Source organism: Balaenoptera physalus, assembly GCF_965194825.1.
Source record: "Balaenoptera physalus genome assembly, chromosome: 3".
NCBI lineage: Eukaryota > Metazoa > Chordata > Mammalia > Artiodactyla > Balaenopteridae > Balaenoptera > Balaenoptera physalus.
Window position 1 is genome coordinate 46,648,118 of NC_138890.1, and position 16,400 is coordinate 46,664,517.

The following is a 16,400-nucleotide window of genomic DNA, read 5'->3' on the forward strand; positions in this document are numbered from 1 at the left end:
GAACTAGGCACGTCAAGTGATATGAATGGTATTTTACAGTTGAGAAGACTGAGGCCCAAGAAGATAAAAAAACTTGTCTGAAGTCAGGTGGCAGAGCCAATACCAGCACTTGGGGTTTCTGATTGTGAGTCCCTGGAAATTTTTGTTATTCCATGGGATAAGTGAGGCCCCAGTCACCATCTAACAACAGAAGGATTCTGCCAGGAATCCTTGGTAGCACTTTAATCTGGAGTCTGGTTTTGCTTGAAGTCATAGGGGAGTTGGTGGGACACACCGAAAGGGTGTCTGGCTTCACGTTTTGTCATCACCCGGGTCAATACAACCTCTGCGCCACCAGCTCCGATGACGGGACTGTGAAAATCTGGGATGTAGAGACAAAAACAGTTGTGACGGAACATGCGCTCCATCAGGTACCATGACTTGCTGGTTTCTCAGACCATTATTATTTATCTGTGCCAGAGTTCTCTTCCTTCAAGTATAGTTTTGCTAGCTCATCTGTGCAAGGTAACTTTTATAATTGTGTTTGTTGATTAGATTAGAAGCTCTATATTGTAAGGTACCTCAAAACTTTTTTGGAAGGAGATGCATATAAATCAGAGGTCAGCAAACTGCACTGCTGCCTGCTTTTGTGAATTCTTTCATTGGAATACAATCACAGTCATTCATTTAAGTACTGTCTACAATTTTAAGTATTGGCTGCTTGCACAGTACCGTGGCAGAGTTGAGTAGTTACAACAGAGACAATATGGCCCACACAATCTGAAATATTTACTCTCTGGCACTTTACCATGAAAAAGACTCCTGATATAAACTGTAAGTGAATGAAACTTGTTTCCAAACTAGATGATTAATTGATATACCTGCCTAGAGAATGTAGGAAAGGACTCAGTTAATCTCAGTAAGAACTTTGCTTTAATCTGTCAAAGAAAGAAATTTTTTAAATGGCTCCTTGATCCCCAGTAGCCTAAATTCTCCTATCATTTGGTTATAATGTAGTCTTGCTCTACAAGTGGTCCTGACAGTATTTATTAAGTACCTATAATGTGCCTAGCATTATACAGGTTAAAAACTAAGTAAAAAAAATTCAGCATTGACAAATGAAAAGCAAAGATATCTTTGTTTTGTTTTAAAGCATACAATATCAGCATTGCATTGGTCTCCTCTAGTAAAGGATTTACTAGTATCTGGAGATGAAAAAGGAGTAGTTTTCTGTTACTGGCTTAACAGAAATGACAGCCAGCACCTCTTTATAGAACCCAGGACAATTTTCTGTCTTACTTGCTCACCTCATCATGAAGATTTAGTAGCCATTGGGTAAGTACTATGCCATCTGCATTGATGATCTATTTTTGTTTATGATCTTATTTTGCATTTTCTTTGCCTTCTCCTGTCGCTTTATTCCTCAGAGGAAACCATTTACAGGTATTAACCACTCTCCCTTCACCCCTGGTATCATTTATTCTTGTGACCTCTGGGTCCTCACTGTCTCTCCCATTCTATTTTTGTTTCCTTGGTTTCCATGATACTGTACTTTACTCATTCTTCATATCTGATTTCTTCAGTCAACCTCCAAATGTCAGAAATGTCCTCTTTCATCTTTTTTCCCTCCATACTTACCCTTGGTTATAACATTTACTCCCAAAGTGTCAAATGACTCAGCTCTGTCTCTGGTTCTCAGCTCTCCCACTCAATTGGGAAAGCGATCTGGCATTGGGATCTGTCTCCCCAGTGATCACCAAGGTTGTTTCACACGAGCTGCCTGAGAGCGCAATCCCCACTCCTTCACCACTCCATTTACTTCTCTCCCAAAGATGTTCATTCTCTGTAGTTTGAAGACTAGACATAAGCACAAGAATGTAGGAGGAGAAAGTTCAACTGGAGTGGATTCAAGAGACTGGGAGGTGAGGTAGATACACGTGGAGACAACTTTTCCACAGTTTGTTGTGACAACGTGCATATAGACGTGAAGCCAGAGGAGGTGTATGGGGGTCAAGGGAGTATTAAATGGAAGATAACAAAGGCATGTTTTTATGCTGATGCTGAGGCAGAAAAGCGGGAGCCTGTGGCAGGGGTGAACAGTGAAGAATACATGAGTGATAATGGGAGGTCAAGAGGGAACTGGATCCAGACCACAAGTAGAAAGAACAGCTGAGAATGTGGAAAGAGGTGCAAGTAGGTTCACAGATCTTGTTGGAAGAGGAGGGCGTTTCGTTCTGATGGCTGCTGATTTTCTTAGTGAGGCAGAAAGAGGTGGAGAAGAAGTCAGAGGTGGAGTCAAGTTCAGGGTGGGGAAGGAGCTGGATGCAGGAAGAAGGTATGAAAACAGTCATCTCAGAGAAGAGGAAAATGAACTTACTGAGAGAAACTGCAGGTCCTGTGGTCCTGGCTGAGTGCCAAGCCAAGGATCGTGGTCATGAATTTTAAGTAAACTACTCAAACTGGTTGAGAAAGGAGATGGTTGGATTCAACCAGGTTTGGGGTTTTGTGGAATAAATACCCCTGAGAGAAAGGGGGAACAAAGGAGATAAGGGTGTTTTTTAAGGAGTGATTATAATGATGGATCATGAAATCTGCACTGCATGGGGAGAAGGACAGGAAGACAGGTGTGGGTGAGTTAACAGTGAAAATGGAAGGGGTCTGTGATCGGAGGTCTCCATGAAATGGCAGCATTGTCTTGGTGGGAGTACAAGAGAGGGGGCAGAAAGGGTGGTAGGCAGGGGTCAGAGAAGGGTGAATCAAACTGACCTTGAAAGATGAGCAGGAATTCAGAAGAAGAGAAGAGTCTTTCAGGTGGAAGACAATCAAACAGGATTGAATCAGAATTTGTTTTTAGAGGTTCTTCAAAATAGTCCCTGACGTCTTGACTGAAATTGCAAAACAGGTTGATCACATGACTATTAGGTTATATATCTTGATGGTTTTTCAAAGTCTGTGTCTTCAGAGATTTGATATATTCTATGATTTCATTTTTTTTAAGTAAAGCTGTAATGGGGAAAAATTTTTTTTAATAAAAGGAGAAAAATAAAGCTGTAATGGTATTTTTCCCTGTAGGACTGTCTAGTGTATAGGAAATGTAAACAGGTATGTCCACTTTGGAGAGCAATTTTGCACTTTCTAGTAAAGCAAAAATGTGTATATCTTAAGATCCTATTACTAGGCATCAAACCTGAAACTGGCTTAAGTGTGTATAAAATTATTAATAGCATTTTTTGCTTGTGATAGTAAAAACCAAATGGAAGCCCTTCAAAAGGAAAATGAGTAACTAAACTTGTGGTATATTCATACAGTGGAGTACTATGCAATAGTATAAACGACTGACCAGGAACTAGAGTTACACGTGTCAACGTGAATGACTCACAAAAAGAATGAGTGAAAAAAGCAAGCTACAGAAAAACAGACAACATGATACCATTTATATGAAGTCTCTAAATGTACAAAGTAATTCTGTATCTTATTTAGGAATATATACAAAGAAGGGCTAGGACTAATGTAACACAAAATTTAGGAATAGCAGTTTATCTGTGGGGAAGAAAGGGAGAGAGGTTTGATTGGGGCGGGATGTACAGAGGACTTCAACTGTATTGGTAATATTTTTTTTCTTAAGCTAGAGAGTAGATATTTCTTATGTCTGAAATACTTAATCATTTAAAAAAAAAAAAAAACTATTACAATTTCTAAGTTTCTTCTGAATTCAAAAAATGACAGCCTTGGAATATCCAGATCTAGAAGTTAGAATTCTGCAGCTTTTGTTAGAAAAGTAAGATCATTTGTAAAACTAAGGAGATATTTTTAGTTTATTAGGACAAATTCATTTCCAATTAGGGAAATTGCTGGGCCCCTGTCAGAACTATTCTTCTGTAAGTTCCCCCTGAGCACAGGCATGGTCCACTGTTTGACCTTCGTGCCAGGCAATGTGTATAGTATAACTTAATGCCAGGAGTTTGGCATGGGGGAGGGTTTTTTTAAAAACCAGAAAACAAGAAATAAGTACTTTGGAATAAGGACAGAACAAGATTATTTCTTGCTCTTTTTCCTTCCCCCCACCCCAAATGCACTTAACTTTTAGAAATGCACAATAACTCCTAAGCCAAAATGTTTCCTAGAAAGACAGTCTGTCTTCATTTTTCAGTAGTATTTCTAACTCTTGTTTTTTAGCTACAAGGATGGCATAGTGGTTATAATTGACATCAGCAAGAAAGGAGAAGTTATACACAGGCTTCGAGGCCACGATGATGAGATCCACTCCATAGCCTGGTGCCCCCTGCCTGGTGAAGATTGTTTATCCATAAATCAAGGGGAAAATTCAGGTAGAGATGATTTAAGAGGGTTCAGTACTCTTTAGACCTAAAGAACAAAGTGGGTAGAATAGTATAATTTGAATTATGTTTAAAACTAGATTTTACAGATCAAATCTATGAAAACAGTAACTAAGTTTCAGGAACCCTTGCAAACTAATTTTTCTTTGGTAAGTGCATGTTTAATGCAAATTAAAAACAAAATTACCATCTCTACCCTAGAAGAACTTGAAATCCCCAATGGGAAAGTTATAGCACAGACTCCAGTAAAAAAAGGCTGCTACTTAGCCACTGGAAGCAAAGATCAGACCATTCGTATCTGGAGCTGCTCTAGAGGCCGAGGTAAGACTGACATTTAACGTTTCCTTTGTGATATAACCTATTATCAATCCAGTAGAAGTAGAAGCTTATTATTTCTTGTTATCCTCAGTGTGTGTCATCTGTCAGAAAGCAGTTCTTTACTTTTCTATCCAGAAAGTTTTAGCCTGGGCTAGAACTCTCTGCACTCTGAACATCTGGCTTTGGTGTTGGCAATGAGGTTTTCTATTGCATTCACAGAAAGATCACTGTTTGGCCTGGAGGGCAAGATGTTTGTTATGAGAATGGGAATATCTGAACTTGGCAAGGCCTGGATCAAAGGAATGGAAAAGATCTCTAGAGCTAGAGCTTTTAATGTACAAATGCAGAATTAATAATGTATACCTAATACAGAAGTACCTGTTTAAATGTAAAAGCTCACTCTACCCAAATTACAGAGACCCTCAGTCATCTAGCTTTCCCAAGCTTCTCTTTGAACAGAACTTTTACCTTAAGTTTATATTGAATAGATTGAGAGGAACTCCAGGCAGAATGAATTCTACCTTTACAGTAAAAATCTAGCTTTTCTCTTTATAGCAGTCTTCTTTCTCCAATTTATGTAAAAACATGGAAGTTTTTTCATCTTTGTCCAAATGCATTAGTACACGTAAAGCAAGTAGCACAGTGCTTGGCACATAGTTAGGGTTCAGTCAGTGGTAACTAGTAGTATAATTTTGGAAAGCAGAATTTTTTAAGGTTTGTGGACTGCTTTTGGACGCACTTTGGCTGATACTCCCTAGTGGGGACAACATCGGGCTAGGAATCCCTCCAAAAGGGTAATCTCTGAACTTACAGATGTCTAATACAATGGTATTCAATTCTGGTCATGCAGCAGAATCAGCTGGAGGTGACTGCACCCCACCTCGAATCTGCTGAATCAGAATCTCTAGGGGTAGAGCCCTGGCATATGTATTTTTAGAAGCGCCAGTGGTAGTTCTCATACACAGCAGGGACTAAGAACATCTGGTCAGTAGCATGTCAGGAGTGGAGAACTTACCACCGCAACTGCCAAATTTGTCCCCTTTGTTGGATTTCTTGCCAACTAGAAGATGGAGTCCTACTCTCTGTCCTTCCTACCCTCTGTCCTTCCAACTTTGAAGAATCTTGGGTTGTGTTACCACCTGGGTTCTCAATCCCAGTTGGAACCTTATTTTCCCAGACACACCATATTCTTAATGTTTAAGTTGCCAAGACAGCCTGTAAGAGCTTGTTTGACCAAAATTTGCTAGACTGGTATTAACCACTATATGTGTAAATTTCCATGAGAAAATGAGGTCTGAATTCTAAGCAACCAAGCTAACAAACTTTTAAACATGAACTGTATTGTGAACTGCTGGTGGCTTCATGCATGTACTTTCATTGTCTTGACTGTCCATGGACCTTCTTTTAATCTGCAGGGGTGACGACTCTGAAATTGCCCTTTCTGAAGAGAAGAGGAGGGGGTATAGACCCAACTGTTAAAGAGCGCCTTTGGTTGACACTCCATTGGCCCAAGGGTCAGCCAACACAGCTGGTATCCAGCTGTTTTGGGTAAGTCTTTTTGGTCATGCTCTCTGACATATTTTGTTCTCCTCTCTAGCCTCAGAATTCCTGGGCTTCTCTTTCTAGACACAGAAGATGGAGAAAGCAATGACTAAGGTTTATATTATAATGGGCCATTTGTAATGGAAAAATCATGGAACTAATACCTGTGCTGTCTAATAAGAGTTGTGAAAAGATCAAATAACTACGGCCTGGTGGTTAAGTGTGGACTCTGAAGTCAGTCGGAACTGAATTTCAGAATCAGTCTGTTACTTACCGGCTGTTCATAAGCAAGACCCTTCACTTTTCTGAGCTTCAGTGACTTCACATGAAAAAAGGGGAGGATGTAAGTGTTTCCTCTCTCTTAGGATGATTATGGCCATTCATTAAGCAAAATTTATTGAGCACCAGCTTCTAGTTGCTTGAGATGATAAGTGAATTTAACAGACAAGTTCCCTGCTTTTAAATGAGGTAATACAGGCAAAGCATATAGAAATACCCCAAAGTGTTAGTCACAACCCAACTACCCCCCCCGCTCCAAAAAAGACATACTATGTCTTAAAGCCTTTGTGGCTCTGCAAATTACGGTGGCATTTTATAATTAAAGCTGTTAGGAAAGTCTGTTCAAAAGGTAGTCCAGTACATTTGTATGATTCAAAAAGAATGAAAGGATATAGTAAAGCTCCCTTTTTGTTTTTTTTTGTTTTTTTTAATATTTCGGCCACACCACACAGCTTGCGGGATCTCAGTTTCCCAACCAGGGACTGAACCTGTGCCGCCGCAGTGAAAGCACCAAGTCCTAACAACTAGACCACCAGGGAACTCCAAAGCTCCCTCTCCACCTCTGTCTTCGCTACTTGGTTCCCCTCCCCATAGGCAGTGACTTTTTTTGTTTTTGTGTGTGTTTTTCCAGAGATATTTTGTGCCTATTTCAGAATATGTAATTTTTATCTCCTTAAAGGAACAATGAACAGAAATTATTTTGCAGCTGAGGGCCCATACTCTCTGGCCCAAAATCACTTGTTTTCAGATTGCTCATGAAAGACGACTAATACTTGTTTTTCCTTCACAGAGGCGAACTGCTACTATGGGATCTCACTCAGTCTTGGAGACGGAAATATACCCTCTTTAGTGCTTCATCAGAAGGGCAGAATCATTCAAGAATTGTGTTTAATTTATGTTCTCTACAAACTGAAGATGACAAACAGCTGCTGCTTTCCACATCAATGGACAGAGATGTAAGAACAGCTTATTTTGCATTCAGCACTGTACAGCAGTGATTGAGGACTTGCATGGGATTAGAGGGCTTTTTCAAATCATACATCATTTCTCACACCTCACCTTGCCCCCATGTTCCAATTTCAGAGTTACTGTTACTGACTGGCATTAAATACATTAGCAGCAGAAAAGCAGGGGAAAGCTGAGGAACCACCAAGATGCCTTTTTGTTAAAGCAGGTACAACAAGGAAGAGTAGATGTGTCCATGGAAGGCTGTGTGAGATCATCAATCCTTAGCTTTGAGATACCCTCGTCTATGGTTCAGGAAGCAGAGCCATCTTCTCCCGGCACAGTCTCTATAAGAGACAACTGGCTTTACTTGAGACACCTTTCTGTTTTACAATAAGCTAGGCTTGTTTGACAGACCGTTTTCTTCCAAGTCACTGTTAAACAAGTGACGATTAAAAACTTAGCAGTCCTCTTCCACTGCCTATGATAACATATTTTGCTTTTGAAGATAATGATTCTGATTCTTCCACTGTCCTAAGGCCACCTTTATCCTTTTTTTTTTTTGAGTTTGCCAAATGAGAAAATTACCAATGCTGTAATACAGTGATACAGTAGAGTGGAAAGGCCGCTGAACTCTGGGAAATAGGAAGCCTGGGTTCTAGTTTATTGTGCTTTCAATTCACTTGGCATCTTAGGGAATAAATGTATTCTAAGATCCCTCTGAGCTCTACAATTTATAACTGATTTTTTTTTTTTTCTCATTCCTACTGGAATAGTTAAGTTACATTATCCTGATGTACTCTGAGCCCATCCTATTTGAAGTGTTGATTGTTTTTCCTGTTTCTTGGACCTTCTTTATAAAGACCCTAACCCTTAATCTTTTCAGGTAAAATGTTGGGACATGGCCACCCTGGAGTGCTGCTGGACCCTGCCTTCCCTTGGTGGGTTTGCCTACAGTCTGGCTTTCTCTCCTGTAGACACAGGCTGTTTGGCGATAGGTGCTGGTGATGGCATGATCCGTATATGGAATACATTCTCCATAAAGAACAACTATGATGTGAAAATTTTTTGGCAGGGTGTCAAGTCCAAGGTTACAGCGGTAAGGATGCTTTCTTTGAGCTTGCACGAACTTTTTTCAAATAACTAATTCTGTTTTAGAGAATACCTATTCATGTAAATGAACTCTGTTGGGAATTCAGACTTCTTCAAGGGTATTTTCGATGCAATTTGAAAGTGGAACAGCAGAAGGACTCTCTCTGACCAAACCCGTTACATACCTCCTAATTCAGAAATTTGGCTTTGTTTGTAAAATTAAGGTTTTGTTTGAGTCACACTATTTTCTAATAGTAAGAAATTAGAAATAACCTGGATGTGCATTCATAGGAGATACATTAAATTATAATATAACCACATGGGGAATAGTATTAAACTATTAAAAGTGATAATGTAGATCTTTCTTTGATGTGGAAAGATGTTAATGATTCATGAAAAATGCAAATTATAAAACATGGAATGCAGATTATAAAACAATATGTATAATTTTTTTGTTTTTCTTCAAAGTGATATCTTTTTGTTGTGGCTATTTAGTCTAAAAGCAATAAAGGTTTGTGGTTCAAAACGAAAACCATAGTACAGAAGTGTAGGAAGCAAAAAATGTTTCCTACCCCACCCTTGACTCCATTCTCCCACTTCCATCATCCAGAGAACCACTGTTGACAGTTTGTGATGTATCTTTCCAAGCTTTGTTAATGATGAATAGAATCATATTTTCTAAGTTGTTCTGGAATCTTTTATTCCCCACTCAACAATGTATCATGCACATCATTTAAATGTTTGAACCTATTTTTGTTTTTTCAATTATATATAAAGTTCATCCACAAAAAATGTCTAGAAAGATACAGAATTGGCAATGGGGTGTTTTGGATGGTGAGATTACAGGTGACTTTTACTTTGTTTTTAATACTTCTTTGTTTCTCTCTTTTAAATAATGAGAATTTGTTACTTTTAAAATTAGAAGACAGAAAGAACAAGAAAGTTTTCCAGCTGAACACTTGAAGTATAACCTAAGGATTCCCTTAACACTGCCGCTTTCCTCATTTTTTTGTAGTTGTGCTGGCACCCAACCAAGGAAGGCTGCTTAGCTTTTGGAACTGATGATGGAAAAGTGGGATTGTATGACACCTACTCCAACAAGTAAGATATAGATGATTCCTATTTAGCCCATTGACCAAATTGTCAGTGAGTTAATTTTGAGTTCATAAACCTGGATGTATATCATAATAGGCCTGGGAAGCATCTTTAAGATTCTGACACTGAGACTAGGCTTAGAACTCAGAATTTTATTTAAAAAAATTTTTTCAGGTCATGGTGGTTCAGCCCATCTGACCTGTGGGAACCACTAAAATAAACCATTTGCTTTCGTTTTCCCTCAACATTTTTCTACAAAATTTTTCAGGCATTGAAGAATGTTAAAAGCCGAGAACAAAGAACATCTCTGTACCTTCCATCTTGATTTACCAGTTGTTAACATTTTGCCATACTTGCTTTATTTGTCTACACTTAACAAAAATTAACAGTAATCCATCATATGAGCTAATATCCAGTGCATATACAAATTTCCTCATTTGAGCCAAAAACGTTTTCCCTAGTGGTTTTTTTTTCAAACTTTTTTCAATCAGGGATCATACATTGTATTTTGTTATGTCTCTTTAGTCTCTTACTCTAGAATAATCCCCCACTTCTTTCCATAACATTGCCTTTTCAATTTGAAGATTCCAGATAAGTTGTTTTGTAGCATATTCTGCATTGTGGACTTGTTAATTCTTTGTGGTGACTTGTAACTCATTTCACTATTCCCTGTATTTCCTATATTCCTTGTATTCCCTGTATTTCCTATAAACGGTCTAGAGCTGCACTGTCCATTACAGTAGTCTTTAGTCATAGGTGGCTACTGAGATGTGCTGAGTGTAAAACATACTCGAGAGTTCAAAGGCTTAGTCCCCAGAAAAGAATGTAAAATGCCTCAGTAATTATTTATTTTCATTATATTTTAAAAGATAATACTTTTTATATACTGAGCTAAATAAAATACATTCTTAAAATTGAATTTCACTTGTTTCTTTTACTTCTGTTAACTTGGCTACTAGAAAGCTTTGAGTTGCAGATGTGGCTCACAGTATAAATCTACTGGGCACAGCTAGTCTAGATGCTTGATTAGATTCCAGACCTGCACTGTTCAGTTTGGTAGCCAATGGCCATGTGTGGCTATTTATACTTAAAGTAATTAAAAATAAATAAAATTCGAAATTGAGTTCTTAGTTGCATGAGCCACATTTCCAATGCTCAAGGGCCATATGTGGCTAAGGGCTACTTTACTGGACAGCACTGTTCTAGGCCAGGGATTAGAGAATTATGGCCCATGAGTTAAGAATAGTTTTATCTTTTGAAATAAATGAAAAAGAATCAAAAGAATATTTCACAATGTATGAAAAGTAAATAAAATTCAGATTTCTCTGTCCATAAGTAAAGTTTTATTGGAGCCCAACCACGCTCTTTTTTTTTTTTTTGGCTGCGTTGGGTCTTTGTTGCTACGCATGGGCTTTCTCTAGTTGCGGCGAGCGGGGGCTACTCTTCATTGCGGTGCGCAGGCTTCTCATTGTGGTGGCTTCTCTTGTTGCAGAGCACGGGCTCAAGGCACACAAGCTTCAGTAGTTGTGGCACACGGACTCAGTAGTTGTGGCTCGTGGGCTCTAGAGTGCAGGCTCAGTAGTTGTGGCGCACGGGCTTAGTTGTTCCGCAGCATGTGGGATTTTCCTGGACCAGGGCTCAAACCCGTGTCCCCTGCCTTGGCAGGAGGATTCTTAACCACTGCGCCACCTGGGAAGCCCCACACTCATTTTTTTACCTCTTGTCTGAGGCTGCTTTCATGCTACCACAGCAGAGTGGACGAGTTGTGACAGAAATTGCATGTTTCACAAAGCCTAAAGCACTGACTATCTGGCCCTTTACAGAAAAAGTTTGCCTAAAGATCATTTGCATCTAAGTGAGAATCATTCATTATACTGTGCAGCTAACCTTTTTATATGCCAGTTTTTTAGGTACTTATGTATAACTGAATACACGTTAACTATTTTTCTTCATTTCTAACTTTTTTTTAAAAAGGCTACACTATTTCAAAGAAGTATTTAATAAAACTATGTATCAATTTAAATAGGTTTGTGTCATCACAAAACTGCTGACTAATTCTAGTAAATTACTATCGTTTGGTTATTATAAGCTGAATATCCAAACTGATACCAGCAAAGGTATGTAGTAGGAGGAAGGATGTTGCTGTAGATATATTGTTAGTATTCAGCCAGAAATGCTTATTCTACTTCTTTCAGCCAAAGAAAAATTGGTTCATTGTCTAGAGTGATAATGATAAATGTATCAGATACATGGAAATAAAGAAGTCAACAGCTAAGTTAGTTCAGTCATAGGTTCTAGAATCCTGGAATTCTAAAATCATACAAAGAATACAGTATATGTTAAAGGTAATAACTGCACTGCCCTGTCCTGACACATCACATATCATTAATCACCACAGCGACCTTCAAAAATACCCTGAAGAGCAACGTTTCTTTAAAAAAATAAAAAAATAAAAAACTCAAAAAGAACTACCATATGATCCAGCAATTCCACTCCTGGGTATATATCCAAAAAAAACTAAAAACACTAATTCGAAAAGATACATGCACCCCAGTGTTCATAGCAGCATTATTTACAACTGCCTAGATATGGAAGCAACCTAAGTGTCTATCAACAGATGAAAGGACAAAAAAGTTGTGTGTATACACACACACACACACACACAATGGAATAACTACTCAGCCATAAAAAATAATGAAATTTTGCCATTTGAAGCAACATGGATTGATGTAGAGGGCATTATATGAAGTGAAATAAGTCAGACAGAGAAAGACAAATAGTGTATGCTATCACTTACATGTGGAATCTAAAAAATACAACAAACAAGTGAATATAACAAAAAAGAAGCAGACTCACAGATACAGAGAACAAACTAGTGGTTGGGGTGGGGTGGACTCTAGGGGTGGGGGAGTGGGAGGTACAAACTATTGGGTGTAAGATAGGCTCAAGGATGTACTGTACAACATGGGGAATATAGCCAGTATTTTGTAATAATTAAATGGAAAGTAACCTTTAAAAACTAAAACAAATTTTAAATTTTTTAATTAAATAAATAAATGCATTATTAGGTAGAAAAGATGGAAGAAATGAATGTTTGTGAAGAATAAAAATATTAATCCAGGGAAAAAAAACTTTAAAATCTATCTACTCTAAAATCTTGGGAATTCCCTGGCGGTCCAGTGGTTAGGACTCCGAGCTTCCACCGCAGGGGGCACGGGTTCGATCCCTGGTTGGGAACCAAAATCCCGAAAGCCGCAAGGCACGGCCAAAAAAATAAAATGAAATAAAATCTTGTCTTAGTTTAAGAATGTAATGTTAACGACAGGGTAAGCCAAAAATGACTTCTAGTCTTTTACTTGACTATAAGGTGGATACATTTGCATGGTGATAATATATGCTTAGCAGTAACCCTAGTTCTGGGCTTAACAGTTTGCATTTTCTGTCTTGTCCTGTTTTTCTCTAGTTGTGATAGCCTTTACACTGGTATATAACTACAGTAATATTAGAATATTTGACAGAGATGGGGAAAATGTTCCCAAGCTGGCCAGTTGGGGAGGTTAATAACATTTTTTTACTGGGTGAAGTATGTTTGGGACTTAATTATTTTGTTAGTAGCTATCATTACATGGTATATTATTTAAGTGTTTGCTTGTTTACAGTCAGTTATTTGGAGAAGTGTACCGTTAAATTATTTTTCTTTAATATCAGCAATTAAGTTTATATAACAGGCAACTTTTTGAAAAAGATGGTCTGTTTTCCACTATATCTTTTTGTTTTAAGTCTTTCTGTTTGTAATCCCCCTTCCCCCCAGACCTCCACAGATTTCTAGCACATATCACAAGAAGACTGTATACTCTTTAGCCTGGGGGCCACCAGTACCCTCCATGACACTCGGTAAGTGTGAGTCATTCTGTAACAAACGTGAGAGTATTCTCTTTCTTTCAACTTAATCCTAGGATATGCAACCTGGAAAGAGTCATAAATATTCTAGTGCAGTGATTACTTAAGCAAGCTGCTATGTCCCCAGGGGTCCATGAGGTGATAAATTAGAAAGCATTCACCCAGAATAAGCCTCTCCAAACTCCAAACTAAAGCATATTTGGTCTCTTTGAGCTGAATTTTTTCATTGTGAATATAGTTATCTCATGCTGGGTCCTGATACCTAGTCTAATGATTTTCACTAAAATTTGCTATCACCTTTTAATTTTATCAGAATTATAATGTTGGGAATTCCCTGGAGGTCCAGTGGTTAGGACTCCGTGCTCTTACTGCCAAGGGCCCAGGTTCATTCCCTGGTCCAAGAACTAAGATACCGCAAGCCGTGCAGTTTGGCCAAAAAAATAAATAAAGTAAGATAAGCAATTTATTAAAAAAAAAAAATTTTTTTTTAAAAAGAATTATAATGTTAATGATCATCTGTTTTCACCTACAGTTAAAGCAAACTTAGAATTTCTCAAATGATCTCTTGTTGCCTTTGACTGTATTCTGACCCTTTTCCTTTTCTAGCCCCTCAGCCTTATCTTTCTCTTTCTTATGCCTACAGTGGTAGGTCTTGCAGAATTTTAAAAACGAGTCTGTTCAGCAAAAGTCTTTGGTAATCTTTTCTTCACCATCTATAATGGAACATCTGTAAATTTCCATAATAATGTAAACATTTACAGTGTAAATCATCAGAACTCAAGCAGCATTGCAGTGGTAGTTCATTCATTCATTCATTCAACAAATGTTGATCCTTGATTTGTGCCAAGCATAGTTCTAGCAGTGGTGAAAATAAAACTTGCCCTTACAGAAACCCACCAGAACCACTGTTTGCTTCTTAAAAATCAACATGATGATTGCTGTAACACCAAAGGAATCATTGCTTTGAGTACAGCTTCTTACACTTAAGTCATAGCAAGTCCTGCAGCTCCTTATATTTAAATGCCCAAAGAGTACTTGTTTCGGTAAGAGAAGGTAAATTCCCCAAAACTTTGAAAACATGTTTTCTGATCCCAGCTTTGGCACCCCTACTATTTTGAGTGGCAGAAGAATGTTTAAAGCAAATATGTTGTATTATAAATATTAATGTAGAATTAATATACCCTGTTTACTTCTGCCCCCAACAACTGTGTTCAGACGCAAAGAACAGTGACTTTATTCCAATATATTAATGTAATTCTTTTAAAACATCTCATAGTATGATATGGTCATACTATAGCAACAAATAGTTAAGTTGGTGAAATACAAAACTGATAAGCTTTCTTTTCTTATCTCATATAGGAGGAGAAGGGGACAGACCTTCCCTCACTCTATACAGCTGTGGAGGGGAAGGGATTGTCTTACAACACAACCCCTGGAAGCTTAGTGGAGAGGCCTTTGACATCAACAAACTCATCAGGGACACCAATTCAATCAAAGTGAGTTCTTGTGGTCTAAAGTCTTCTCATGATCTCTCCATCTTCTTGGCTTCTCATCTTGCATGATAAATGCCATTATAAGAGGTATCCATTATGCTCAGGCAGATTTCAAGCTTCTCTCAATTGCAATGGTGATTTATTATAAACTTTCCGATCTTGAATATAAAGCAGCCTTTTCACGCCAGCCACTTTCTCCAGAGTGAGGTGTTCGTAAAAATATTTTTTTAATATGGTATTCAAGTGCGGCTATAAGGTATTTTGCTCAAGACAGAATTGTCATTTTGTTTTTAATTTTTTAGTGAAATAATTACAGATTTACACAAAAGTTGCAAAAATAATACAAATAATTTCCTTATATCCTTGACTGAGATTTCCACATTTAGCCACTTTTCTTTACCATCCTATCAATGTATCTGTATGCCAGAACTGTCTTTTTAAATGAAACCATAAATGTTGAGATTTCCTTACTCTTTCAAATGAGCATTTTTTACTGTTGCTCATTATTTTGTATGGCTAGCATAAAAATAACATTTAATCATAAATTGAATTATTTTTGTTGACTGTATTCCTTCATGTCTTAAATGTTATCTGAACATTAACATTCAACAATGAATAAAAGAGACAAAATTCCTATTCTTAACAAAATTTTAGTTTTGTGACAGTTAAATGTATGGATCAGAGGCTCATGTAAGGAGTTTGGGCTGGAAATAGAAATTTGGAGTCCCTTCACATGAATGGTAGCTAAAGAAGCTGCGGGTATGTATGAGGTGATTTAAAGAGACAAGTAAGAAAAGAAGAGGGCCCAGGAAGCTTTGGGGAACACCAAAAAAAGTTAGAAAAAAAAAAAAATGATTCTGGAAAAGAAACAGAAGAGATAGGAAGAAAAAAGGGTAGTGTGTATGACTTCTATTAAAAAGGCGACCCACCCCCATGTTATCAAAGCCAATGGATATGTTTCGTGTCTTATTGTGGGATAAAAATCATTTTAATTAAGTTCATTTCACAAGGTTAGACACTGCAGACATTTAGTATTTACTGGCCTCTCTTTTTTATCCCATTTAGGAAATCGTATTTCAGATACTTCCCTTAGTAACTCTTTGGCGAATTATGTAGATTATTTATAAGAATGGCTGTTGTACAATTAGAACATTTTTAAACTAGGGATTTTCTTTTTTTTCCCACACTGTCATCACTGATTTGTAAGAAGAACAATGTTTTCAGTCAAGATTGGTTTGTTTTGCTTTCTAGTACAAATTGCCTGTACACACAGAGATCAGCTGGAAAGCAGATGGCAAAATCATGGCTCTTGGCAATGAAGATGGGTATGTGTTTGTTTCTTTAAAAAAAAAAAAACTTTGTAATTGCACATATATCTGATCACAAGCTAATGCCATCTGTAATGTTAGTTGGGAAAACC

At 37.7% G+C, this 16,400-nt stretch overlaps 2 protein-coding genes across 6 annotated transcripts in view; one reads left to right on the forward strand and one right to left on the reverse strand.

Moving 5' to 3' along the window:
* The window catches only part of GEMIN5 (gem nuclear organelle associated protein 5), a 41,671-nt gene that overhangs the window by 822 nt on the left and 24,449 nt on the right, over window positions 1-16,400 (forward strand). For 2 of the 3 annotated variants that reach the window (XM_082453899.1, XM_082453900.1), the window contains exons 2-12: window positions 250-410; window positions 1,133-1,314; window positions 4,156-4,307; window positions 4,518-4,637; window positions 6,050-6,182; window positions 7,246-7,411; window positions 8,287-8,499; window positions 9,508-9,593; window positions 13,399-13,481; window positions 14,847-14,983; window positions 16,232-16,305. In XM_082453899.1, coding sequence (XP_082310025.1) covers window positions 250-410; window positions 1,133-1,314; window positions 4,156-4,307; window positions 4,518-4,637; window positions 6,050-6,182; window positions 7,246-7,411; window positions 8,287-8,499; window positions 9,508-9,593; window positions 13,399-13,481; window positions 14,847-14,983; window positions 16,232-16,305 — 1,507 coding nt within the window. The remainder of the gene's footprint in view (window positions 1-249; window positions 411-1,132; window positions 1,315-4,155; window positions 4,308-4,517; window positions 4,638-6,049; window positions 6,183-7,245; window positions 7,412-8,286; window positions 8,500-9,507; window positions 9,594-13,398; window positions 13,482-14,846; window positions 14,984-16,231; window positions 16,306-16,400) is intronic. The other variant, XM_082453901.1, reaches the window with a different exon arrangement.
* Window positions 1,473-16,400, reverse strand: part of CNOT8 (CCR4-NOT transcription complex subunit 8) — a 54,349-nt gene continuing 39,421 nt past the window's right edge. Inside the window, exons 7-8 of one of the 3 annotated variants that reach the window (XR_014261622.1) lie at window positions 2,746-2,864; window positions 1,473-2,297 (exon numbers count right to left, since the gene is read on the reverse strand). Coding sequence is in view for 2 of the 3 variants with exons in the window: in XM_082453951.1 (XP_082310077.1) it covers window positions 2,841-2,864 (24 nt within the window). In the remaining variant the exon portion in view is untranslated. Of the gene's footprint in view, window positions 2,865-4,323; window positions 4,345-16,400 lie in introns of those variants that run through there. The other 2 variants (XM_082453951.1, XM_082453952.1) reach the window with 2 other exon arrangements.